This window comes from Marasmius oreades, chromosome 2 (genome assembly GCF_018924745.1).
Source record: "Marasmius oreades isolate 03SP1 chromosome 2, whole genome shotgun sequence".
Classification (NCBI taxonomy): domain Eukaryota; kingdom Fungi; phylum Basidiomycota; class Agaricomycetes; order Agaricales; family Marasmiaceae; genus Marasmius; species Marasmius oreades.
In genome coordinates this window covers 1171949-1194896 of record NC_057324.1, presented here as the reverse complement: position 1 = coordinate 1194896, position 22948 = coordinate 1171949, and the positions used below count along the sequence as shown (strand labels likewise).

The 22948-nt window shown below is 47.4% G+C and overlaps 7 protein-coding genes across 8 annotated transcripts; 4 read left to right on the top strand and 3 right to left on the bottom strand.

Annotated features, from left to right (window-relative positions):
- Positions 1-138: 138 nt before the first annotated feature.
- On the bottom strand, positions 139-3357 carry E1B28_003937 (uncharacterized protein; the record flags this gene model as incomplete). The annotated part of the gene is made up of 4 exons (XM_043148379.1): positions 139-650; positions 710-854; positions 919-1474; positions 1538-3357. The coding sequence occupies 4 exons, from the start codon at positions 3355-3357 to the stop codon at positions 262-264; spliced, it is 2910 nt and encodes a 969-aa protein (XP_043012978.1). The 3' UTR covers positions 139-261.
- On the top strand, positions 3352-4463 carry E1B28_003936 (uncharacterized protein). Of its 2 annotated transcripts, XM_043160727.1 has the most exons (5): positions 3352-3634; positions 3686-3926; positions 4004-4066; positions 4118-4200; positions 4251-4463. In XM_043160727.1, exons 2-4 carry the CDS (start codon positions 3687-3689, stop codon positions 4187-4189), a joined length of 375 nt encoding a protein of 124 aa, XP_043012976.1. In that variant the 5' UTR covers positions 3352-3634; position 3686; the 3' UTR covers positions 4190-4200; positions 4251-4463. The 2 variants fall into 2 exon arrangements, with proteins under 2 accessions (XP_043012976.1, XP_043012977.1); XM_043160728.1 differs by having other exon boundaries at positions 3686-4066.
- Positions 4464-6057: 1594 nt separating this feature from the next.
- On the bottom strand, positions 6058-8495 carry E1B28_003935 (uncharacterized protein; the record flags this gene model as incomplete). Its single annotated transcript, XM_043148378.1, has 3 exons — positions 6058-7095; positions 7150-7269; positions 7320-8495. The coding sequence occupies 3 exons, from the start codon at positions 8493-8495 to the stop codon at positions 6058-6060; spliced, it is 2334 nt and encodes a 777-aa protein (XP_043012975.1).
- A 623-nt stretch (positions 8496-9118) lies between these two features.
- E1B28_003934 (uncharacterized protein) lies at positions 9119-14195 on the bottom strand. Its single transcript, XM_043148377.1, has 18 exons — positions 14061-14195; positions 13838-14003; positions 13511-13784; positions 13274-13456; positions 13094-13218; positions 12672-13040; positions 12156-12618; positions 11784-12091; positions 11610-11720; positions 11425-11553; positions 11292-11372; positions 10768-11244; positions 10289-10715; positions 9983-10235; positions 9894-9927; positions 9690-9836; positions 9573-9632; positions 9119-9517 (listed from the first exon to the last, which is right to left on the bottom strand). The coding sequence occupies exons 1-18, from the start codon at positions 14114-14116 to the stop codon at positions 9500-9502; spliced, it is 3681 nt and encodes a 1226-aa protein (XP_043012974.1). The 5' UTR covers positions 14117-14195; the 3' UTR covers positions 9119-9499.
- Positions 14196-14316: 121 nt separating this feature from the next.
- ARL2 (ADP-ribosylation factor-like protein 2) lies at positions 14317-15159 on the top strand (the record flags this gene model as incomplete). The annotated part of the gene is made up of 6 exons (XM_043148376.1): positions 14317-14348; positions 14395-14505; positions 14569-14585; positions 14643-14788; positions 14845-14925; positions 14977-15159. The coding sequence occupies 6 exons, from the start codon at positions 14317-14319 to the stop codon at positions 15157-15159; spliced, it is 570 nt and encodes a 189-aa protein (XP_043012973.1).
- Positions 15160-16050: 891 nt separating this feature from the next.
- E1B28_003932 (uncharacterized protein) lies at positions 16051-16664 on the top strand (the record flags this gene model as incomplete). Its single annotated transcript, XM_043148375.1, has 6 exons — positions 16051-16144; positions 16217-16230; positions 16277-16304; positions 16365-16403; positions 16504-16527; positions 16594-16664. The coding sequence occupies 6 exons, from the start codon at positions 16051-16053 to the stop codon at positions 16662-16664; spliced, it is 270 nt and encodes an 89-aa protein (XP_043012972.1).
- A 3413-nt stretch (positions 16665-20077) lies between these two features.
- On the top strand, positions 20078-22130 carry E1B28_003931 (uncharacterized protein; the record flags this gene model as incomplete). The annotated part of the gene is made up of 10 exons (XM_043148374.1): positions 20078-20198; positions 20255-20414; positions 20474-20490; positions 20554-20612; positions 20673-20837; positions 20898-21107; positions 21169-21357; positions 21416-21668; positions 21728-21930; positions 21988-22130. 10 exons carry the CDS (start codon positions 20078-20080, stop codon positions 22012-22014), a joined length of 1404 nt encoding a protein of 467 aa, XP_043012971.1. The 3' UTR covers positions 22015-22130.
- Between the last annotated feature and the right edge of the window lie 818 nt (positions 22131-22948).

The following is a 22948-nucleotide window of genomic DNA, read 5'->3' as shown; positions in this document are numbered from 1 at the left end:
ATGAAAATGGGTGGGAAGGTCGGTTCCAAAATCGGCCCATTTCCGCGGTTTGTAGGTGGACGAAAATATTGCCTTTTATGGTAACTTATAGGTGGAAACTGTCACCAACCTCCGAAATTGGACCTCTGGTAGGTGGATTGCGGAACCAAGCTCAAAAAAACAGAAAATATAGGAAAAACAACATTTGTAGCTACTGTACATTGTATTCAATATATCATTGGAGTTCTCCTAACTTCTCCGGCCTCAATTACGGCGGTTTTGTCACAAGTGACCTTGGTCATCATCCATGTCCTCGCCTTTTTTTGTTGGACGCTGTAATCGCCTAAATGCCTGAACGACCGTCGACTTTGCTCTGTATATCTCCACAAAAACGTCATCGAAGAATTTTGGTTCAAGGTCGAGGTAGGATGATGCGGGATGCACGGAAGACTCTGGGATCCGATGGAGAAATGCGGAAGACGGGAGATGTGAAAATTGGGGGATTGAAAGGTGTGTGGTTGAGCCAAAGCTAGCTGTAAAGCGACGTGCATTGGGCCTTACTTGCTGCCAGACTTGAAGCACAATGTAGGAAAGGCTACCAATGTTGCCAGATTCTGGTGTCCATGCATGTTTTCCGGCGCTACCACCACCTTTCTCGTACATCGTTATCACTAGCATGGAAGAAATGAGTTTACTTTGATGTAGATCAATATGATGCCAATGAACACACCTTTACCAATCCTCAATTCCTCACCATCCAGTACAATCCCATATATACCAGGCTTGATCTTCGAGATGAGATCAACTTGAGCTGTTGCCAGTGATTCTGCCAACTTTGGAACAGATTTGTACTCTTTGCGACGTTGTTTGATCATCTGAAGATTGAATATACCACTGTGAGAGACAAATCAAGCCATTCAGAAAGATATTTGAACTTACTCTCGAAGCCCGAGACTGCGCAGCTGCCTTGGCATTTGCTGTATTCCCAGCGGCAGTGGGAGTGCTTTCAGACTTGTTGTTAGATCCTGATGCAGCCTTGGTTCGCTCGCGTCGGTTAAGACCGGTACTTGTACCTTGTTCAGAGTGCAGTCGTATGATTTCGTAAATTTTTCGCGCTAGTTTTTTGTGTTCCGACGTAGCTCTTCTGGTCTCGACTTCACCTTCCCGCCTCTCTTCCACTGGGTCCCTCTCTCTCCCTCTTATGCGGACACTCTCTGCACATTCCCGACTCTGATTCGTATATCGAGTCTGTACCAAGCCACTCAAATCCGCCTTCACAGAATCAACCAGGACAGCGGGTGGTATGGATGACGTGGTCTGTGGTGTGGTCATCGTCATTGCATGGCCAGACTGTTCAGGTTTTTGAATAGATGCCAGGAGTTGTTCGACTTGAACAGCTGCCTCAGTGCCAGATGAAGCAATACTGTTCAACACTGCCATGACATGAGTTTGAAGAAGTTGAAGAGATTCTGGATCGTCATTCGGAAGTGAGGTACTTAAGAAGGAGTGAAGTTGATTAGTCAAGTACTACAGATGATTCAAATAGATAAAAACATACATTTTTTCCAAGTCGTTGAGCTCGAGAGATGCCGCTGCAAATGTGCATTCATCTATGATAGCATCAACAGATGCTGGAGTACCGGAGATAGAAAGAGTACTTGCAGAATCTAAGGCATTCTGAAGTTCTCGCCGTTCTGTCACCATTGATGATTCATCTTCGTCCTCCTCGTCAGGTGCAAGTTGATCCTTTGAGACAGTGGGAGCAGTTCCATCTTCGGGAAAGTAGCCAAGGATACCCCATAACGACACAGCTTCACTCCATGCAGTTTTGGCAGCAGTAGTGAGCTCTTCATCTGTAGGGAAGTCAGAGAGCCTGTTTAGGTTTGCGCTATCGGAAGAAAAGTAGGTATGACTGTAACCAGCGGCCGTCCTCCTGAAATCAGCGCTCTTATTCTGAATAGCACAAGCCGCTCGAAGTCGTACAGCCAGTTTGGGAACGGCGCGCAAGATATCCAACATAGTGAAGTCGGGAATCAATTGCCTCATGAAACCAAAAATATGCTCGCACATTTCAGTTCCATGCATCCATGGCAACAAGGGAAAGTTCTCTTCGAGATGATCACGGTGGATAATTTGAAGTCCAAGAAGGCTTTCAATAACTGTATCCAGAATGTCATCGCAATCCCTTGACAAGTAATAACGATTTGCCGGATATCCCGCCTCCTGTAGAAATTTCTTCCACAGATCTTTGAAAAATCGGGCACGGAGAATGACCTTTGCGCGCTCAAAATGGGAAATTGTACGGCTCTGATATGCGTCCACCATATCCCCGAAGACAAAAACATAGGACGCCAGTCCGAGATAATCAGACATATGTTCAATAACATAATCCAACGTCGAAGCGGAGAAGAGCCTCGCAGCTGCCCGATCATCTTGACGATCCATTTTCTCAACATCTCTGACATACAGAGGAGAACGTAGAGTGTCGTGGACAATCTCTCGGACATGCTGGTAGCAGATAACATGTCCTCCAAGTACTAAACAACGAGCTCCAGAGAAAGCATTATTACGCATAGTCTTGCGAGCATGTTTTGAATCCTGGTTTGGAACCATCTTCTGGCCATGAATTGTGTAAATTGGTATTTTTATTGTTTGAGGCGAATCTGAGGAGTCGGGATGGGGGAAACAGTGATGATGGAGAGTCGCATATCCAGACTTAACAAGTTCACGTCTGGCCTCTCGCTCGGTAACCGTTCCATCTGAGCCAAGGGAAATGATTGTCAGATGGAGGTTTCCAACAAGGTGATCCAATATCTGCATCTCCATTTGAGCTAACTCAGTAGCTGAGTTACTGTTCCCGATTGGTGTAACAGCTACGATGCAGGGAGGAATGTGCGGGAGAAGGATCTGAAGGGCCCACAAACGGACTTTCGTTGCTTTCGCTTCCTTGATGGCAGCTAATTGTTTATTCAGAGCATCAACATTATTGACCTCAAAAATGGCTCCAGCTCCGCCCACAATAAACCACTGCTTCTTATGTGGATCATAATACGGTCGATATCCTGGCAGGAGCTTTGTATCGTCCACTGCAAAAGCGAGGGGGGCATGCTTCGGATAACAATATGTCTCAAGGTACGTTTGAACAACTTGGCGGCATTGCTCAGTAACTCCCTGGACAAAATTTGGTGCCACAGACCGCTTCATTTGAAAGCTTCGTTCCGATCGACCAGCGAACTCTGAGCTAAATACTCGATATGCTTCAGGTCGTATACACGCCAGTACATGACACCAGTCATCATATTCCGGTGGATAATTCATGTTCTGCATTCCTTTACCCTTTGACAACCGCACAGCTTGCTCCATCATTACATGGCACATCTGTAGAAAGACGGGCTTGTCATCAAACATCCCATCGCTGACACATCGGGCGAATTGAACCAGAAAGTCATCACCTTAGGCAGGAGTTTGACAGGTGCCGTAAACACCTCTTAGGCCCCGTTTTAGTCGTGTGGGAAATGGACCTAAGAGGCCCCGCTTCTGAAGTGCACTAACGTCTTCTTTCACTTCGTCCACGGCTCCCTCCTCGCTCCCTCCTTGCTCCGCCAATCCTCCTTCATTGTAGCGTCCACCGTAGCGCTCTCCGTGGTTTAAACAGGTTTGTTTTGTCCACCGAGAGTGTGCTCATCACTCACTTACCCCTATACAGCATGCACGACACTCAGAGCCCAATACGACTCCGCGCTACTACCGCAATCTCTGTTCTTCACCATTCCTCCCACATATTCTCGTTCCGCTTTGCTCCTCAAAATAATCCAATGAATGCTATCAGCCGGCAAATACTAAAAATCAAAACGCGAGGTCTAGGATCTGATACTATTCAGGTTACGAGGTACTATGGTATGCTCATACAATGTGACGGGTTAGTACAGGTCCCGTTGGATATTGCGGTACGCCGTGTATTTTTATGCCTTTCCCGCGATTGTTATGGCTCACCTCATTAACAATTTCTGTCCGTCATTGACAGTCACCTGATACATGGCACTCAACACACGGCACAACATTCCAAATCCCAAATGTGGCACGCAAGGCCCGTATGTGCATATATGCCAAATCCGCCAGCCTGACAATCGTCAATTAGGGATGGGTTATTGGCGCCGGCGCAAAGTTCCAATGGAGAAGGGTCGACTACGAATTCAACGCATGGAAATGAGGCCATCCGATGTGAGTACAATCTGCCGTCTCCCCATCTACTGGTTAGTAATTGCTCCAAGTGCCCAGGAAAGAAAACGCACCTGGTCAGTATGAGTGCAGATGGTCGCCTGTGGTCGGCGAAGGATGAGTGCAAGATATGTACATCTTGGTCGTGTTTGTCCTTGTTCAGGCAAAACAGAATTACTTGAAGAAGTAGTCAACATACGGAAATGCTTGTATCAATAGAATAGTGAAACTAATCAAGCTATCCAAACTCTCTCATTTTTTAACAAGATGCCTTCAGTGTACGTCAAAAACTGCAATTGTTTGGAGGCCCGGACACCGGCTACTTGATAGCCGGTAGTTTTAGGAGATTTCGGGAACATGAACTGTATATTGTGGATGTTCTATACACTCTCCCGCTTAGATATTTGAGACTTGACTTTGGCTTAAGGTCTAAATAAGCCTGTCAAGAGTTGATTATCTTCAGCTAAAAAATGAATTGGTGTGAAAATTTCGTAGTCGGTCAAGGTGCGTCTCATGTATGGTTAACAACCCGACTACCCTGACCTACATAGGGTGAACCTACAGAGAGTCAAAATTCTTCAGACACATTCTTGTTGATATTGAATCATATTTGAGTATCTATGATGAACGAGGACACCAGTGGAGTGATGTACTACTTGCCAGATTATGTGTAATAGTATATATATATTATCTACTTGTTTCGCTACAAAGGTCTTGTACAAAGGCTACTAGTAATATTACATTACCGATTCACATGACCGTCATAACTTCAGAAATCCAGACGCAAACGACGCCGACGCCAAGCTGGGTGAAGACCGAGCAGTGGAACAAATCAAGTACTGCGAATGGCGGTGATGTCGGCCGTGTAGAGAAGCGACCCTTGCTAGTACACTGCCTGCCAGGGGACAACTCGAGAGGGCTGGAACATTTTGAAGTGGACCGGAAAGAGCTACTTAGGACAAAGGTGATAAGCATGTACTGCAGAAATGTGATGGGTACGTACTGCCTATAAAGCCCAGGTCCTAATGCACATTGGTTCTGGCGGCAGCATTAGGAACTGTGCGAGCTTGCTGGACCATGTTGTAAAGATGACTGAATACTGAGAAAAATCAGGCAGTAGCAGTTGAAATCAGAAAATGGAACAAACGTACCGAGGTGGTTGTTTACGCCAGGAACCGCTCATTTGCCCTGCTAGTCACATGCATTGACGGAGCTGGCGTGAGGTCGAAGCCGAGTATAACAGAGGTGAGAGGCTACAAAGAGAGGTTGTGGGCTGGGAAGATTTACAAGAACAGGAAGAGTACCGTGACGCACCCATTTAAAATCCTGTACACATTGTTTCCGGTAGCAGTAGGCAGGTTTGCTGAGCATGTATTGCAATGTGACTAAATACTGGAGAAAACCTACAGAAATTATGGAGAGTTTTAGTGGCGGTAGGTGAGCAAGCAAAAAAAAGCGCACCGTTGTCGCACCGAGAACCATTCCACCTGCCGTGCACCTGTGTTGGACGGAGCGATGTGAGATGCAAACGGCGTCGAATGAGTAACCTTGAAGTCATGGCGAGATACGTTAGAATGCAGATGAGAGGCATATGGGAGAAAAAAGCATTGGGGGACGGGATTCCAGGAAGGGAGCGAGGAGGGAGCAGGGGACGCGGATGGAGGAAGCGAACGAAGGCGTAAGAAGTCGTCCGTTACACTTCGGAAGCGGGGCCTCTTAGGTCCATTTCCCACACGACTAAAACCCCCCCTAAGAGGTGTTTACGGCACCTGTCAAACTCCTGCCTAAGGTGAAAGTCATGGCGTGGCGCGTTCTATACAGAAGATCAGAAAAGGAACTCGAGGACAACATTTCCGGTGATCAACATACATTTTCAAAGAGCTCACTCAACCCGGCATGCTTTGCATATAACTCTCCAAGTGCGGCTGATTGATATAAATGTGGCGTAAAGTTTCTATACCTATCTTCAGGAATCGGTTTGTTGATTGCGGCTTGAAACGGATGGTGCGAAAGAAGGGCGCGGCATGCATGGCAGGGTACATCCTTCCCATCAAATCTTTCCATCAACCCAGTACAAGATTTAGCCCCAATTGCCCGAACCAAACCCCGCTTGTGGAAGAGAGCCCATTGGTGAAGCTGTTCTTGCTTCAAGCGTACATTATCCTTCCGTTTTTGGGTGAGTTTGTTGAAGGGGGTTCCAGGATAAAGTTCTGCGGCGATGTTGTGGATACTCTTATCTGCACCTGCAGAAATGACGGCCGTACGTTTGAGGTAGTTCTCGATACGGGGATCGTCCTTCTTTGTCAAACCAGTACAAGGGAGTTTCGGATCCTTGGTTTCGGCTTGGGTACGGGACACGATCTGAATCATACCCATTCCAGTGTCAAGTGTCGGGGTGTTGGAAAGTGTGGCATCTCTTTTACATCTAGGAAGATGTCCCTTGAAGTACGAGACATCGTACACGGTGGACAACACAATCCATTTCCCGCAAAGAGAGTGGCGAACATGCCGGGGCTTGTTCTTGAGGTCAAACTCAGCATTCGCGTCAAGCAGCTTGATCTTTTCAACAAAATTTGACCACTTCTTGATATTTGGCTTGAATGTTCCATCCCGAACAGCGGCATTTAAGGCGGCTTTTGCGATTGCCGAACGACCTTTACCATTGAAGACCTTAGATGTTGAATTTGATTCAGCAAGGATTTTACGAGGTCGTTTGTGGCCAACTTCCAAAACGGGAGACGGGGAATGTTTGCGTTTTGAGTGGGGAGAATGACTTGTTAACCGAACTAAGTTAGACGGTGACATAACTGAAGCAGGATTATTCATTTCCCCATCCAGGCATGGCTCACGATAATCCGCAAGTCGGCCGACATTTGGAGGACCTAAGTGAGCATCAGACTACAGAGAAAAGAGCTCAGTCAGTAGTATTGGTAAGAGTTCGTAGATACCCACCTTATTCGCATTGTTCGTTCCGCTTTCAGGTCTATCATTTTGGACTTGTTCCCGCGGCAGCCTATCTTCGAGGATCTCAAATTCGTCATCCACGTCAACTGAAACGAGTTCGGATAGTGGCTATTCAATAGTCAGTGAATGGATTATTGTAGGTGCAAACACATACGTACCTGTAGTTCATACTCCAGTGAATATTCCATGATTGTGTTGAACTCACAAACACGGAGAGTTTCGCGGTCGTTAGCAGTCCACAGTTGGTCACCGAAAACATGATGTTTTATGGTATTCACGGCAATAATTCCACAAGAATAGCTGTCATTTTGAGTAGCACAGATAAGTGGCTCGCGGCTGAGACGATATTGCGTAGTCGGCAAATGTTGATTAAGCCATGACTTGATACTTTGTCCGAGATTCCTTGGCATAGGTCGATTGAGTGAGTCTCCCCACTTTATCTCACGGTTATTATGAGATATCATTGTTGTCGTCCAATGTCCAGGGGTATGCGAGACCATCCAAAGTGTATGAGTCGGAGATTGTTCCAACTGTTCACCATGGGAGCGAACAACCTTGGGCACCTTTCGAAGATATGTTTGTCGGTCGGCCTTGAGATCTGGAGACTCGGAGAGTGCCTGGGAAAGCGACGATACGGTGATTATATGGGATGCTGAAAGCTTCGAATCTTTTGAGAGTCGATTCGAAGCAAAGCGAAGCATCGCGTCAACGTGGCTACCTGTTAACCATTCACGAGAGAGGAAATCGGCCATCTCTGTGAAGGTGAGATCTGACCCAAGTCCTTGTATTCGACCCCTCCACTGAGCTTTCGCTACGAGTGCCTTCGCCTTCAGCACACTATCCTTCGCATTCCTTTTCCCCCCAACCTCATCTAGCCACATCATTGCTTTCTTCCATTTCGCCTGTGCAAGAGCAGCCTCAATCATCCGACCCCAGAGAGTAAGCACCTCGAACGGCACATGAATCGCTCGAGCCGGAGGGTTTGAACCAATGCAAATAGACTGCCTCCCATCAAGCATAGCTTGTCCTACGCAATCCAGCAAGCTGTTGAGTAATTTTTTGGACGGAAGGGGGTAACCTAGTGTGACAGAAATCTCGTGTGTCGGTTTATCATCGAAGAACCATGATGAAGGAGAAAAGAACACAAGAGAGCCGGAGATCGAGGGAATGGGGTACATGAGTAGGTTCATGATAGAAAGGTTGTCAGGTGGTAGTAGGTTTTCGGAGGCGGGAGATAGCTTCAAGCGATGTTTAAGCTCTCGGACAACGACAGCTGGAACATCCTTGTATCTTCTTTGTTGACCAATCCAAGAGCTGAGGTTTTCTTCACTCATAGTGGGTTTGAGACAATGAACGGCAAGGAAAGAGAGAAAAAAAACTAGATTCACGACGAACGGATATACAAAAATCTCTACATTGTCTCTCATTCTCGCTACCAAATGGTCTCTCTTTCCTGAGCCGCCATTTCCCAATATAGGCCTGAAAGTGGGATAAGAGAAGAGACAATGAGGATAAGACGCTGTGCACCAGAGATCTTACAATGGTTGAAACGTTGAAGAAGGTTGAAGCTGAGGTGGCCGTAGGTGGACTGGAATCGACCTTTTCCGGACAAGGGCTGTGTAGGTGGATTATAGAACGGGCCTTGATGATGTCATCATCGCCGATAGGTGGACTCTGAGTGGTGGGAGAACCGACTCTCCTTCCTAAAATGGTCGCCGGTAGGTGGATTCGGAACCGACCCTCCCACCCATTTTCATGGGTCCTACTTAGACTGACCTGGACGTTGCCTGCATGAATACTAGGGCTGCGTCAGTAACTTACAAGGTAAGTTACCAGTAAGTTACTCATAACTTACCTCCAGACCCCCAAGTAAGTTACCAATGCATTCACAGGGAAATGGCGGGTGGGCAGGCACCGCCATCTGTGCTCCGAACTTCGAAGGACCGCTCCGGACAAGTTCCGGATATTCAGGGATGTGACTGTGACCGCAGAGGAGCTTCGGAAGAAAAGGCTGGAACTAGTAAATGAAAACCAAGACTTTGGCCTTGCTTTCTAGGCACTCAGTACTAAGTAGTATTGTAGTAGAGGAGAATCTGCGCGCAGCACAAAGAAAATTTTGGCAATATTTGAGATCATGTGACCATAGTTACCCGCCCGGACCCCCGCCGGAACTTACCACCGGTGGACCAAACTGACGCAACCCTAACGAGAAGATCGCCAAACCACGTGATTTCGCGGCCTTCTGCGTCATGTCAAATTCTTATCACTACTATCACAATTCAATACCTCACCCGACACCCCTATCTACTTGCGTTGCAAATACACAGTACATAAGGTATCACTGAATTCCAAACCGCTGGTAAAAGAAAGAGTGGGTCAACGTATGACAACCCAGAAAAATGATAGCTTACAGGTTTAAGAGCTTTGATCAATGCCCACTCCTCATTGGTAACATCAGCTCGGAAGGACACCTAGTTGAGACGTCATTCAACTCTATATCCTTAAATGGATAAGAAAAAGAAAAATACCTTGAGCACATCAATACTTTGCCGTGTTATATGGCTGATAATCTCGTCTTTGTCGTCAAAGTGTCGTCCAAACATCTTTGCCGACTGATAAACGGCATGTTCAATCTTCACTGCGACACCACCGCCCGCCTGTGACTTCTTGACGACCTGAAACGAGGATCAGGTAAGGTCAACGATACAGTTTCCCGTCAAAAAGACACCCACGTCATGAGTTTTGTGATTGATTTCCAAAGAGGTGCTGAATAGCTCCGGTTAGCTTTCACCTCACTTCGGCCAAGCTGGGAGATACCTACACTTTGCCAAGGTCGATAATTTCCTTTTTCTGAGTTGTTGGATCAATCTTGACAACGGAAAGAGGTGTTCCAACCCTTAGTGTACCATCTAGAATATCGACCCCAAGAATGATGGGGTCTCGTTTGCAGAAGGCGGCGATGATCTTTAGTCGGCAAGGCCACACAGCCTGCGGTGCTGCATCTCTCCGTTTGGCTTCCGTGATTTCCTTGTTATAAGCAGTAAATTTGTCGAACAAATGGTAGATAATGTCCGCTGTAGGATCCTGTGAGTAGATTGTCGTGCGGGGGGAATCGAAAATAGATCACCTCTGAACAACCTGATCCCCATTTCTTCCGCCATACGTTCAGCATCCTTATCGACAGTGACGTCAAAACAGAGAATGCAAGCAAGTTCTCTCGCTTTCTCCAGCATCGTACCGGCACGCATGACGTCTTTCTTGTGGACGGGTCCGATATTGATCCCAGACACAGGAATCTTACTGACTTTCAAGAAGTCCAGTAAGGCCTCAAGAGATCCAAGCGTCGAGGCCTGCACACAGACCCCACGGCCCGACTTATCGATACTGTTAAGTAAGGACGTAAGGTCAGACATGATTTCATCTCGAAGATTATCTTCGTCGTCGTCAGGTCCGCAAACAAGAAGTCGAGAACCGGCAATAGCCTTTTCAAGATCTGGGGCAACAATTTTTACACCCAAGGCCGCCTTGACTTCTTTGTGATGGACGTATGCAGACTGGGAAGTTCTGAGTCCACGGATAAAAACATACAGGTGGCGATCCACTGACCTTGATCCGTAATTCACGAAGTGGTTGAGGCGTGAGCAGCGCACGAACTTGAGTAACGATTGGACCATTCAGACCACACACGACAATTTTGTCTCCCTCCCGGAGGATTCCATTCGAGAGAACAACATCAATCGTCGTTCCTAGGCCCTCGATGACTTTGACTTCCAATACCGTGCATTCCAACTCTGCAAGGTACATCAGACGGTCGCTCATCCGCTGTTGCGTGAGGTTGACGACCAACATGATCATGTCAGGTACACCCTCTCCCGTAAAGGCAGACGTGGGCACCAGTGACACATTCCGCGCGAAATTCTTGTTGTCGTAGTAAAGGACCGCGTTGAGACCCTCCTCTGCAAATGCGAGGATCGTCTTCTTTACGCGGTCCTCAAACTCTCGTTGAACCGGGCGAGCCTGCTTGGCCAAAGACTCTTGGAAGGCACCGTCCGGGGTAGCTTGCCATCCATACAGACGGTCAACCTTTGTCGAAGGTCAACCTCGTAAAACCCTCAAAAAAGACTGCGCACCTTGTTCAACGCGACAATAAAAGGTGTTTTCCTATCTCGCAACAAGCGGAGCGACTCAAGTGTTTGAGCTTCCAAACCATGCTGTTGGAAAGTTAAGTCATCAAGTCAGCAACAAAAAACTCTCATCATGCACCATAATATCCACGACCAGAATAGCGATATTGCAGAGGGAACTTCCACGCGAACGCAAATTGGTGAATGACTCGTGCCCAGGAGTATCGATAACTAGCAAACCGGGAACCTTGTATTCTTGTTTGCCGTCCTGATAAAGGGTGTGCATGAGCATACCTCAAAACACATGTGAGCGGATGGCTCTACCTTGTTGAGAACAAGGGTTTTGGTCTTGATAGCGTCAACAGGGAAATAGGTAGCGCCAATCTGCTGTGTGATACCACCAGCCTCTCCCTCTTGTACGTTGGTTTGACGGATCTGTTCGAGATATATTCCATGATAGTGGATGACGGACATTGTAGACAAGTAAGAATACCTTACCTTATCAAGGAGACTCGTCTTTCCTGTATCAACGTGTCCTAGGATACAACAGATCGGACTTCGGAGGTCGTCTTTGCTACGCGCAGCGAGAGCTGCTTCGTGGGCTTTTGCCCGTCTCTCTGCGGCTTCAGCTTTACGTTGAGCGGCCATTTTCTGGGCTTGCGTAAGTTCTTCGTCGCTCGATTCTTCCTCTGACGAATCTTCGTCCTCAACTGAATACTCCTCTTCTGAGTCAGAAGATTCGTCGTCAAGAGTAGCCTTCGGAGGAGTGGGCTTGGCTGCAGCCTTCGGTGATTTCGCCTCTGAAGCTTTTGTAGAGGTAGCGTTTAGTGCTGTAGTTAGAGGAAATCATTCCGTCTTAAGGTGACTCACCGTTAGCTTTCCCATTAGGCTCTGAGGTTTTAACCTTAGTCGGGGGCGCAGGTCCGGGTTTTGTTTCCTTTTCTTCGTCACTTGACGCATCCCACGAATCCTTGACACTCTCTTGAGTCTGCGGCGTTTCTTCCTCACTAGTAGCATCCCATTCATCTTTGACAAGTTCTGCAACAGAAGGTTCGGATTCCTGAGGCTTATCTTCAACACCAGGCGCAGCAGGTTCAGGAGACCTCGGGCGAGATTCGGGAGCAGGGGACGAATCCTTATTGCCAAGTGGTTTCTTTTTCCGATTGCCATAAACGACTTTCTTGGATGTAGATGCCCCGCTGCCCTGTTGTAAGCCCTCGATTTGAACACCAGACGCCAACAGTGCCTGCTTTCTCATTTCAGCCATCGCTCTTTCCTCCTTCTGTTTTTTGGTTAGAAGTCGACCCTCTTTCTTCGCCAACTCCCGCTTAGCCTATTGCACAAATAGGTAAATCGGGGAAGTCATATCATGAACAAAAAGCCTACCTTCTCCTTCTCTTTACGCCGTTGTTTTTCTTCTTCTTTCCGTTTCTCTTCCTCCGCAGCCTTCCTCTCTTCTTCCTCAAGCCGTTTCCGCTCCTCCTCTTCAGCTCTCCTCGCCTCCTCCTCGAGACGCTTTTTCTCCTCCATCATTGCCTTCAGGGCACTTATACCGGCCTTCTTTTTTGTTGATGCCGCAGGAGCAGGAGTCGAGTCTTCATCCTTTTTCGCTTTCTTTTTCTTTTTCTTCTTGGAGTCAGCTTTACCACCATCTTCGTCCTTTTCTTCATCGTCTTCCACCGGCTCGGGTGTCGATGGTTTTACTGCATCCACCCCAGTAGCTTTCTTCGCCGCAGCCTGTAATTTCTTCTTCGCCTGTCATGCAGATTAAGATATCATTCCGTACAAGGCTTGAGGTTTAAGGATACCTTTTCCCTCTCCTTCTTCAACCTCTCCTTCTCTTTCTTCGATAATATTTTGACCTCACCGGTGTCTTCTCCAAGCTCGTCATTGTTTTCCTCAGCAGGAGCTGGGACTTCTTTAGCTGCAACATCTATGTAGATCAGAATAAGTGAATCTGACGAGAACTGCTAGAGCCCATTCCATACCAGCTTTAGCAGGCGGCGCTTCGTGCTCTTCGCCATCATCGCCAAGCTCTTCAGCTTTCTCCTCCTTCTCTTTTCCCTTCTTTCCTTTCTTCCCTTTCTCTTTCGCCGATCGTCCCCACTCTGCATCGACTAAGTCATCAGCAGTCATTTCGCCGGGCTTTTTGGATGAAGATTCAGTGTCATCTATTGGCCGACCATGAACTAAAATAGCGGATGAGATACAACGTTGGTACATACCTGCTTTGGATGGCAGTGTTGGCTCCTGCACCTCCTCTTGAGCAGGGTCTCCCGCCTTGCCTCTCTTGTCTTTGCCCTTCTTGCCCTTCTTGCCCTTCTCTTTCACCGGTCCCCACTCCTCCTCAGCAAGATCTTCCGCTGTCATTTCGACGGGTTTTTTGGACGCAGAAGGTTCTGCTTCGTCATGAGGTTCCTCATCGACATCGATTGGAATGTTTTCCTTCTTTGCCTTCTTCTTGTCCTTCTTGCTCTTCGAGGAGGCTTTGATTGCGGACTATTGCGTTGATCGGTTCAAGACTATCTCCATGAACGAGTAAATTAACGTACCATAAGTCCACCGAAATCCTCTTCCTCCTCGTGTGCTCCCCCTCCGTCCGTCACAAGGGCTGCAAATCCGCCGCCTGGTTTTTCCCCGAATCCAAAGTCATCGGCTGATGCATCACCTGCGGCGGTGGCTAGATTATTGTCGGTGACGGATTCTCCAGCATTAGCCCTAGTCCATGTAGATGTTAATCGGCGCCCAAATTATCACTAGCTTTGAAATGCTGACCAGTAGTCGTCGTCGTCTGCTTTCTTTCCTTTTTTCCCCTTGTTTTTTGGCGGCATCTCTGGGTCTTTAAGAGGTAGAGGTCTAAAGTGAATACAAGCTACTCGAGCAGCCTGCGGTGACCGACGATGACTTTTGGTGAGTTGATGTACGATTAGGTCAGCGAAGATGACATTCGGGTCCGGTCCGAGCGCTTTCTACGTCTTCAATCCTTACCAGCATTATTATGGGTTTACTTACAATCATCAGAAAGAACCGAATGAAAGAGAAGGAGATGCGAATCCTTTTTCTGTCGGTGGCTAGTTTCTTTTTCTCTTCTTCATTCACAAGGAATCAGAGGTTTAGATAACGCTGGGAAGACGACCATCTTGAAGAAACTCAACGGAGAAGACATCTCGAGCGTTAGTCCCACTCTAGGCTTTAATATCAAGACTTTTATCCATGGAAAGTGAGCAGTCAACCCGTGTCATGGTTCTGCGGCTCCACTAGTAAAGCTCGTGTTCCATTCTAGGTATACATTAAACATCTGTAAGGAACTCCGAGGTCTCTAGATCCCGAATAATCTCATCAGAATTTCTTTTGCAGGGGACGTTGGCGGTCAACGGACCTTACGTCCATATTGGCGAAACTACTTTGAGCAAACCGATGCTCTTGTATGGGTTGTAGACTCTGGCGATCTTATGCGAATGAGAGATTGCAAAGAAGAGCTACACAGTCTTCTGCTCGAAGATGTATGTTTCACCAATGCATTAAAATCTCGAACACTCATCTCATTAGTTGTCCTCAGCGGTTGTCCGGTGCTTCTCTCCTTATATTCGCAAACAAACAGGATTTGCAAGGTTCTATGTCAGATCGTGAGATACGCGAGGTTAGTTCGATGAGACTTTTCTTTGTTCAAGATCACAAAACGAACCATCAGGCGCTCAATCTTGACTCTATCAAATCTCACAACTGGGCAATATGGTCATGTAGTGCGGTCACCGGAGCCAATCTTGTCGAAGGACTCAATTGGGTTGTTGACGATGTAGCGGGGAGATTATACTACTCCTCTACCTCATCCACGACTACAAACTCTCGACCGAGTCCCGCGCCTCCACTGTGATCGGCCTTGACGATGCATGTTTAACTAATGTCAACTCCATTTCTCGGATTATAGTGAACTTCATGCTCACACGAGGGAACTACTCCGCCTACCCAGAGCTTCACGCGGTGTAATCGTCGGTGACACCCTTTTTTGAAGCGAAAGCACTTAAGAACATCGGATTTCCTTACTGGCAAGCGATTACAAGTCCCGTGTGCAAGGGATCCCATCATCTCACCTCTTCACGTTTCGAGCCATTTACCTGTATCTCTCCAAAGCGACTAGATGCCCTTGCTTCTCTCGTTCCCGCTGAAATGCTAACCCGGAAAAGAGGATTTGCGTAGGAGAAATGGGGCCTTAACATATTTGTTTGTCCATTTCCCATATCGCTCGAGTCATCGCGAAGCTTGATAGTTGGTGAGTAAAACTCGTTATGTATCGAATGAGTGTTGGATCTTTATTTGTTTGGCAGGTTCCCGCGATACCAAACGGAGTGCCTCGTATCCATATTCGCGCCCTTGACGCTCACACTCCCCTCAAATTTTCGCTTGTTCCTTGAGCACCTCTACGGTTCTTCCACCCGAGACTAAACGCCACCCACGTCTACGACACTCAAATATTTCGCGGATGGTATCAGGCTCACAAAAGAATTGGGCTGGATTCTGAACTCAATTCTAGCGTCGACCTCGTGATTGCAGAAGGTGATTGGATTCCTGTTCTAGAAACGTCGTCTCAGACCCTAGCCAGCCAACAATGGGTCCAGAAAACTCTGCCAGAGATCCGATTTTTTCTCGACTGCTACAAGGGACAGTGTTTCTCGCTTACATAGATACCAGATAGTCGCTCGACCGATGTTACGCCACTTCTCGGACCAGCTATAGAAAGGGATGTAGATATTCCTCTGCCACCTTCATGAAGTCTAGGTCCGCTGTTTACTTCCCAATTTCGCGACTGGTTACCTTTATCGGCCCTCGAGGTCCGAAACAAGGCAACAATACTGTATACTGTGAGTATCAAGCACGCCGAATATAGTGACTGACGGCTCGAAGGTTGCAATCATTCATTAAATGTATTTCAGGGTCAACAGATCCTGTTGAACATCGAACATCCTCGACTTTCTGGTGGTGAATTACTTTAGGGACCGAAACATGTGGTTCAAATTCGGGGTAGATGAAATTCAAATTGTGCTATATTCTCCATGGTTTAACTCAAATGTTTTGCGGCAGATGACGTTGATGATTTGCGTCTTGGCGGGAACTTTGCGTGTCAAGTCCCTCGTGCAACCTGAATCAGAACTGGGATATGTATCACCATCCTTGCGGGCGTCACCATAATATACAACCATACAACGAGAGCTTGTGGTAGCTGTTCAATGGGATTACGAAGATAGTTGAGTCTCTCGACTAAGTGATAGCTATTCCTCACTACACACAGCCTCGTCCGTTTTATGTACAGGTATTCGAATGCACTCCTTCAAGCCGACTGGGATGTTTGACTCGTCTCCAGAACATCTGCTCAGGTCGTAACTGGAACCGGCTATCTGGCTCTATGACGCTGGGAATCTGCTATACTTCTCGAGTATTGACATAAACCTACGCTGGCCCACCGCAACTTCTTGGTCGTTGTCCTCTTAACCCCGCGCTTTTTACCTTAACTCCTGGAATTCGCACATCATTCACTGCCAGCCTAACCATATATGTCTGTCGACGAGATTATACCCTGGTACGTCAATTCTCGTTGCGCAATAGTTCTCAATCCATCAAGGAGCACAGCCGCCTCAACCAAACCAATATCGCTCGCGGGAGACAGACTTTCAGCGTCGGGATCTGACAGTGTTGCGTCCGCTTCCGCACCCGGTGGATCTCAGTTTGGAACACGCAAGAGCATGGCTAAAATTATCATTCAGGTCAAACATTCACCTGGGCGATAGGGACCAGCTCCACCCCTTCCTCAAATATTTATTTTCCACGTTTTGCCAAATCACCCGCGAACCATGTTATAATTCAGATGTTCCACAAGTCTCCGCAGATACACTCGTATTCCTTCTGCCTGCGTTTACGGTATATCGTATCGTTCTTGATGGCCAGACCACGCCTCTTTGGCGTGTTCCCACAAAAAGATAAACCCAACAGTTAAACAGCGGATATCAGGCTAAATTGCGGCACCTTGCGGCGCAGTTGGAATTGACGTGGTGACACTTATGTGCAGGGATTCTAGTCAGAAAACTGTTCTCGACCATACAAAGGTGGGGTTGTCATTTTTATTTTTGGTCTTCCTTTTTCACCTTCTCACCGAGCTTGTGTACAGTGTATCCTAAGATTGCATAGATTGCGCTCTGCAGATACATGTTTCAACAAAAACATTCATCTCTACCTTCATTGGAAAGAAAGGTACCTACAACAAATACAGCGGCAGCCGTCTTTCGACAGCCAACCCTTTTTCTTGTTTCTGATTTCCGCTCAAATACATGCTCAAATCCTCAGTCCTCAGGGTCGAGCTGCGTGGTGGTTTAATGTCAATGTTCCCGCAGAAACCTAGCGCCTCGGTGAATATTCGGCATATACCACCGACCAAGAGTAAATTTTCTGTATTCTGTTTGCGCCAGGACAACATGAAGGATGACTCGCTTTTTCGTTTAGGCAGATTCACTGGTCATTAAAGTTGACAAATTAGTATTGGCAGGTCCAAGGTAATAGACCTCACACCAAAGAACAAGGACATGCAGAATCTATACCCGACAGTTGGGGGTAAAACTACCTCCGACCAATGATCAACGCTCGACCTATTCTCTCGTAGGGAGCTCGAGGAACGATCCACACCAGTGCTTATCGGTTTTACTTTTCCATCAATGGATGGAAGAGGCTTCCGATCTAGCTGAGGATCGGGTGTTTTTTCGATCTTGAGTTAAGCTACATGGAGTGGTTTGGGTTTGGGTTTAGGCCAAGTCCCACCATCACGACCGAGGGAGGGACAAAGTCAAACGAGAGCATATAGTAAATGAGGTTGTTTGCCCGCGTCTGTTCGTGGCCGTTCGAGGCTTTGGGCCGTACCAACGTGTCCTTGTTGATTGAGGGACATCGTGTTCCAAGTCAGGTCCTTCCGGCGGCTTGAACATCCTCGATTCTCCATCGCGGGGATATCGGTTTTCTCTGCCGGTCGATCAAGAATGGAAGTATGTCTTTCAGGCCCTTGTGTGGTATACTTCGCGGATCGGTGTTTCAACGAAAACGCGGATGTCGCTCAAGAACCACAACGGTTTTTTGGGGTTCATTCAGGCAGACTCGCGTTGACAAGGTTAATTCCAGCGGAGCATAGCCTGAATAGAGATTGTAATTAAATCAAGGTTTGTGAATACTCGCGTGCTCAGTGATTGTCGCCGCTTATTTCAGTCGATAGCGTTCGATGACTGCTTTCGCTTTTGTGGCGTAAATTTTGAGTTGTGACCGTCTCGGTTGACATTGTGGCGTCGGCAACTCGAACTCTCGAGTTGCCCAAGCAAACCTGAAGGTTTCCTGGGATTCGTCTTGGGATTTGACGCAAATTGACGGAGTTACCTGGTTCCCAACGACTAGCTATGTCGAGCCTCTCAGGTGAACAAATAAACTCGTCATCGAGTACTCCAGGCCAGCCACACTCACAACAATGACGTGGATGATAGTCTGTGCCCACTGCCACAGAAGACGTTTCCCGAGGCGAAGCAAAAGTCTCTTGTCCAATGGTTTGCGGGCCCATTTCAACAACTTTTTGACTTAGACGCTCAACTAGGACCTCCTGGGTATCAATTTCCAAATGCGATGATTCACCGGCGGCTAGGAGGATTTACATCGATGATCGAAGTGATGGTCGAGCCAACACTATAATGCAGTACTCATGGCCATCAAGTGCGGCCGACCGGCGGAATCTGGAGTTATTGGTGCTTTTGGGATCCTCAGTTCTGATCTGGTGGATGGGAGTTGCTGAACGTAAGTGAGAATTTTGAATTTTGGGAAGGCAGCTCAATTTCAAACGTCGACCACGTCGATCGCATTTCATACCCACGCGAATTCTCGCACCGACAACTTGCGAACTTGTGATGGTGAGTAGATACGTATATGCTGTTCGGTTAGCATCAGCTAATGCTAACCGGCATTTTCTGATTTCCAATTAAAGAGCGTCCATAGGGCGCGCCTCGAATAAGAAATTCGACCATTCCCGAGAATGATGATTCGTGGAAGCTTGCCGATACGGGTATCATATCGCTTGATTGTCCAGGCGGTTCGAGGAGCTGGACTGCGTTGATTTCCGCTCCAGCTGGCACCTCCATCCATAGGCAGACAAGTTGCCCAGGCCCTACATGTACCTCCTCGGAGCGTCTACCCCTGCGACTATGGGACAGACAGGCAGATGGTAAGCGTGACCGACAGCTGAGGTTTGCTACTCTGTAGCATCTTGGGGGATCTTACTCGAGTCCGCCATGACGGAATGAACGTGGTTTGAGTTCATGATGTTTCTGATTTTGGGCTGCCGTTCTTCATGCGAGGAATCGGGGAGATCTGAGGGCGAGCAGAAGAGAGCGCGGGAAAAACATCGTGCATCTGTCGAAGGGAAACGGCACATGGGAGGAAATCGCTCAGCTGGCGATTGAGTGCGAGTAGCCGAGTGGGAGCGGACAGACAAATTTGGGTGAGAATCCTGAGGACCCTGAAGGAACCTCCCCGGGAATCCTATCTATATAAACTTATGTAATCTTCAAACCTGATCTAAGGACCTGTTCTCAAGACGTTATCACCTTCCGCTATGGACTTCCATGCATGGCTTAGATGTAGATGTACTATTGTAGACTTCTTCTACACCTTTCATTTACAACAATGTCCGCTCACCGATTCACTATAAAATCTCTGCCAAATATACCTCCTCAATCATTATCCCCCATTTCCGTTTCCCCGAGGCCCGCAAAATCATGTCTGCCTCTCATTCCTGTGCACACTTCCCTACTCCATCTACCAAGACCCTTCAGGGTTCCACTTCCTCGTTATTTGCATTAGCACTTCCGTCTCCGCGCTCTTGGTTAGCTGCGTTCGGTGTGTCTTTGGAGTTACGTTTTGGACCCGTTTCAGCACTCACCCCGGTTCGATAGCTCGGAACTCAATACTTGCTGTCCTCAACGACGCAATAGCCATAGGCCACCTCACTATATCCGATTCCGAAGGGGTTCAGTGCTACGGGAACTACAAGCCAGGTTGCAATGACGTCTACCTCAAAGTCAACAATGACAATTTCTGGTTTCGCATGATGTTGTGAGTCGGGTTTCCCGAAAACCTACGCGTAGTAAGCCTGACATGATCTCATTTCCTAGATCTGGCGATCTGGGATGTAAGATTAACCATGTGTAGCTCTTAGAATAATCACTATACTAACTGTTTCTTTCTTCGTCAGTCAGCGAGGCTTACATGCTCAGCGATATCGAGATTAGCAGCCTGAAAGGAGCGATGGATGTAAGTTTTACATCGCCTTTACCGGTAATCCATCACTCATCCCCACTCGGTTTCCCGCAGTTATGGCTTGATAATCAAGCCGCCATGGAGGAGACGCTTTCATCCACCGTCGCTCGCATCTCATCGGCCGTAACAGGGTTTTCAAACCGTTTCGTGGGCCAAACGAAATCACAAGCTCGTTTGAATGCGATCGCGAGTTACGATCAGTCTAACGAGCTGTTCAAGGTACGGTCTAGTCAGCCGTAGACCATACATCACCCTTTGCTAAATACAATATCGTTCTAGGCGTTCTTGAGCAGAGAGATGATGTATTCGTGTGCCCTTTGGGACGACGCAGAGGGAGGCGTCCGAGGTGACCTCACAATCGGCCCAACTCCAGGAGATCTCGAGGCTGCCCAGAAACGGAAAATTCATCATGTCCTGCGAAAAGCCCGCGTGAAACCTGGTCATCGCATATTAGAGTTCGGAAGTGGTTGGGGCGGTCTTGCTATTGAGGTCAGCTGAAGATTGATACCTCTTAAAGGCTTTTGATATACTGATTTCGTTCTCCTCCAAGGCTGCCGGTACCTTTGGTTGCGAAGTGGATACTTTGACCCTGTCAATAAAGCAAAAGGAGCTCGCGGAGGAGCGTATCAAGGCTGCTGGACTTGAGGGACGGATACGGGTCCATTTAATGGACTATCGTGACATCCCGAAAGAGTGGGAGAATACCTTCGACGCTTTCGTCAGTGTCGAGATGATAGAGGTATGAGTTTTGCTCGCCTTAACGAATTCCGTAAATTTACCGAGCTCTTGTTCCCCAGCATGTTGGCAGCAAACACTATAACACATATTTCAAACTCGTTGACTTTGCCCTCAAATCACGGAATGCCGCTGCTGTTGTGACCGGATCAACCTTCCCAGAAGGACGATACACTGGTTGCCAGTCTGAGGACTTTATGCGCCGCTACATGTGGCCCAATTCCTGTCTGCCAAGTGCGACGGTTCTTATCAACGCAGCTGAGACTGGTGCAAAGGGCGGATTCACTCTGGAAGGCGTCGAAAACCATGCAGCCCGTCAGCATCTGTTCGCTTTCACGTTTTGAACAATCATTGACATGTTTGTTGTGATCCAGACTATCCACGTACCTTGCGTGAGTGGGGTAGGAGGCTCGAAAGAAATATGACTCCCGAGATTATCTCGAAGGAGTACCCCGAGTTGAGCGACCCTACGAACTACGACACGTTCATGAAGAAATGGCAATACCTTTTTGCGTACGCTGGTGCTGGCTTCGCCAAGGGCTACATTACCTGCCACATGCTCACTTTCAGTCGGAAAGTTCGTTTCTTTCCATTTATCTTTTCTTCAATGCATCATACTGATTGCTGCTTTCAGAATGACCGTCCTGACATGTGCGATTAAATCATTCCAACAAAAAAGTTGTTCTTATCTTTCCTTCCCGCCATTTCTCCTACATACCAATCTACGTTAATGCCGACACGTGCGGACCAGTTGCTAAATTAAGTACACAATCACTCAAACCAAGAACAACAACCTATGTACCAAAACCCTTCATTCTTTTCGGGGAAAAAAGTTACTGTAACATCATCACTGTAGCCTGTTTAGATTTCTTTTGTCATCATTGCGTTTACTAGATTACGAATCATTTTACGACCGTTATACCCACTCATCTCTATCCTCATCTCACTTATTTGGCATAATCCAGAGCAATTTTAAACATTACAACCACAGTCATCATGTGTTTGAATTCGGAGTTTTGACGTGCACGCTTCAAGCCTCAAGTTCCATCAATCCAAACAGGATCCGCCCCATTCACACTGTGAGCAGCTGAGGCAATCAGTATGCTTGTGTATCATGCAATGTTCATGCCCAGATTCTGAACATTCGAACCAGATCCCGCGCAAATGCTTCTTGAATCTCGCTCCAATATCACAGAACGGAACAAGCATGTTCAGATACAGCGTTTCTAAGATTTTTGCCACGACTGTAATTTCAGAATCATCATCCAGCACGCCGCCATGTTTCCGGTTTTCTCATGATATCGCGTTTTCAATCATTAAACTCTAAACATTGGCTCATGTCAGTGCCCTTGCGAACGAATGAAAGATCTCCGACCAAATGTCGCGACGGCTCCCAGCACCACCCTAGTCTGTCACAGCGCGTGACCATAACCTAAAATTGAAGGATGTAAGGCAAGAGTGGATCGCCCGTTCGTCCATTTCTCAAGGGATAACGGAAAACGTGTCAATTAGGTTCCTGATGACCCTAGCGGTACCAATTAGAGTTTGGCAAAGTCGAGCCCCGGGCGTCGAGGATAAGCGGACAACTTGTAATA

What these genes read in the sequence shown, in the direction of transcription:
- E1B28_003936 (XM_043160727.1), top strand. Translation starts at nt 3,687, where the DNA reads ATGCACGACACTCAGAGCCCAATACGACTCCGCGCTACTACCGCAATC. An exon ending in AGGTCCCGTTGGATATTGCG is followed by an intron (nt 3,927 to 4,003) that starts GTACGCCGTGTA and finishes CGTCATTGACAG; the next exon opens with TCACCTGATACATGGCACTC. An exon ending in TCCCAAATGTGGCACGCAAG is followed by an intron (nt 4,067 to 4,117) that starts GCCCGTATGTGC and finishes ATCGTCAATTAG; the next exon opens with GGATGGGTTATTGGCGCCGG.
- E1B28_003934 (XM_043148377.1), bottom strand. Translation starts at nt 14,116, where the DNA reads ATGCCGCCAAAAAACAAGGGGAAAAAAGGAAAGAAAGCAGACGACGAC. An exon ending in AGGATTTCGGTGGACTTATG is followed by an intron (nt 13,785 to 13,837) that starts GTACGTTAATTT and finishes TCAACGCAATAG; the next exon opens with TCCGCAATCAAAGCCTCCTC. An exon ending in AAAGTATTGATGTGCTCAAG is followed by an intron (nt 9,633 to 9,689) that starts GTATTTTTCTTT and finishes CGTCTCAACTAG; the next exon opens with GTGTCCTTCCGAGCTGATGT.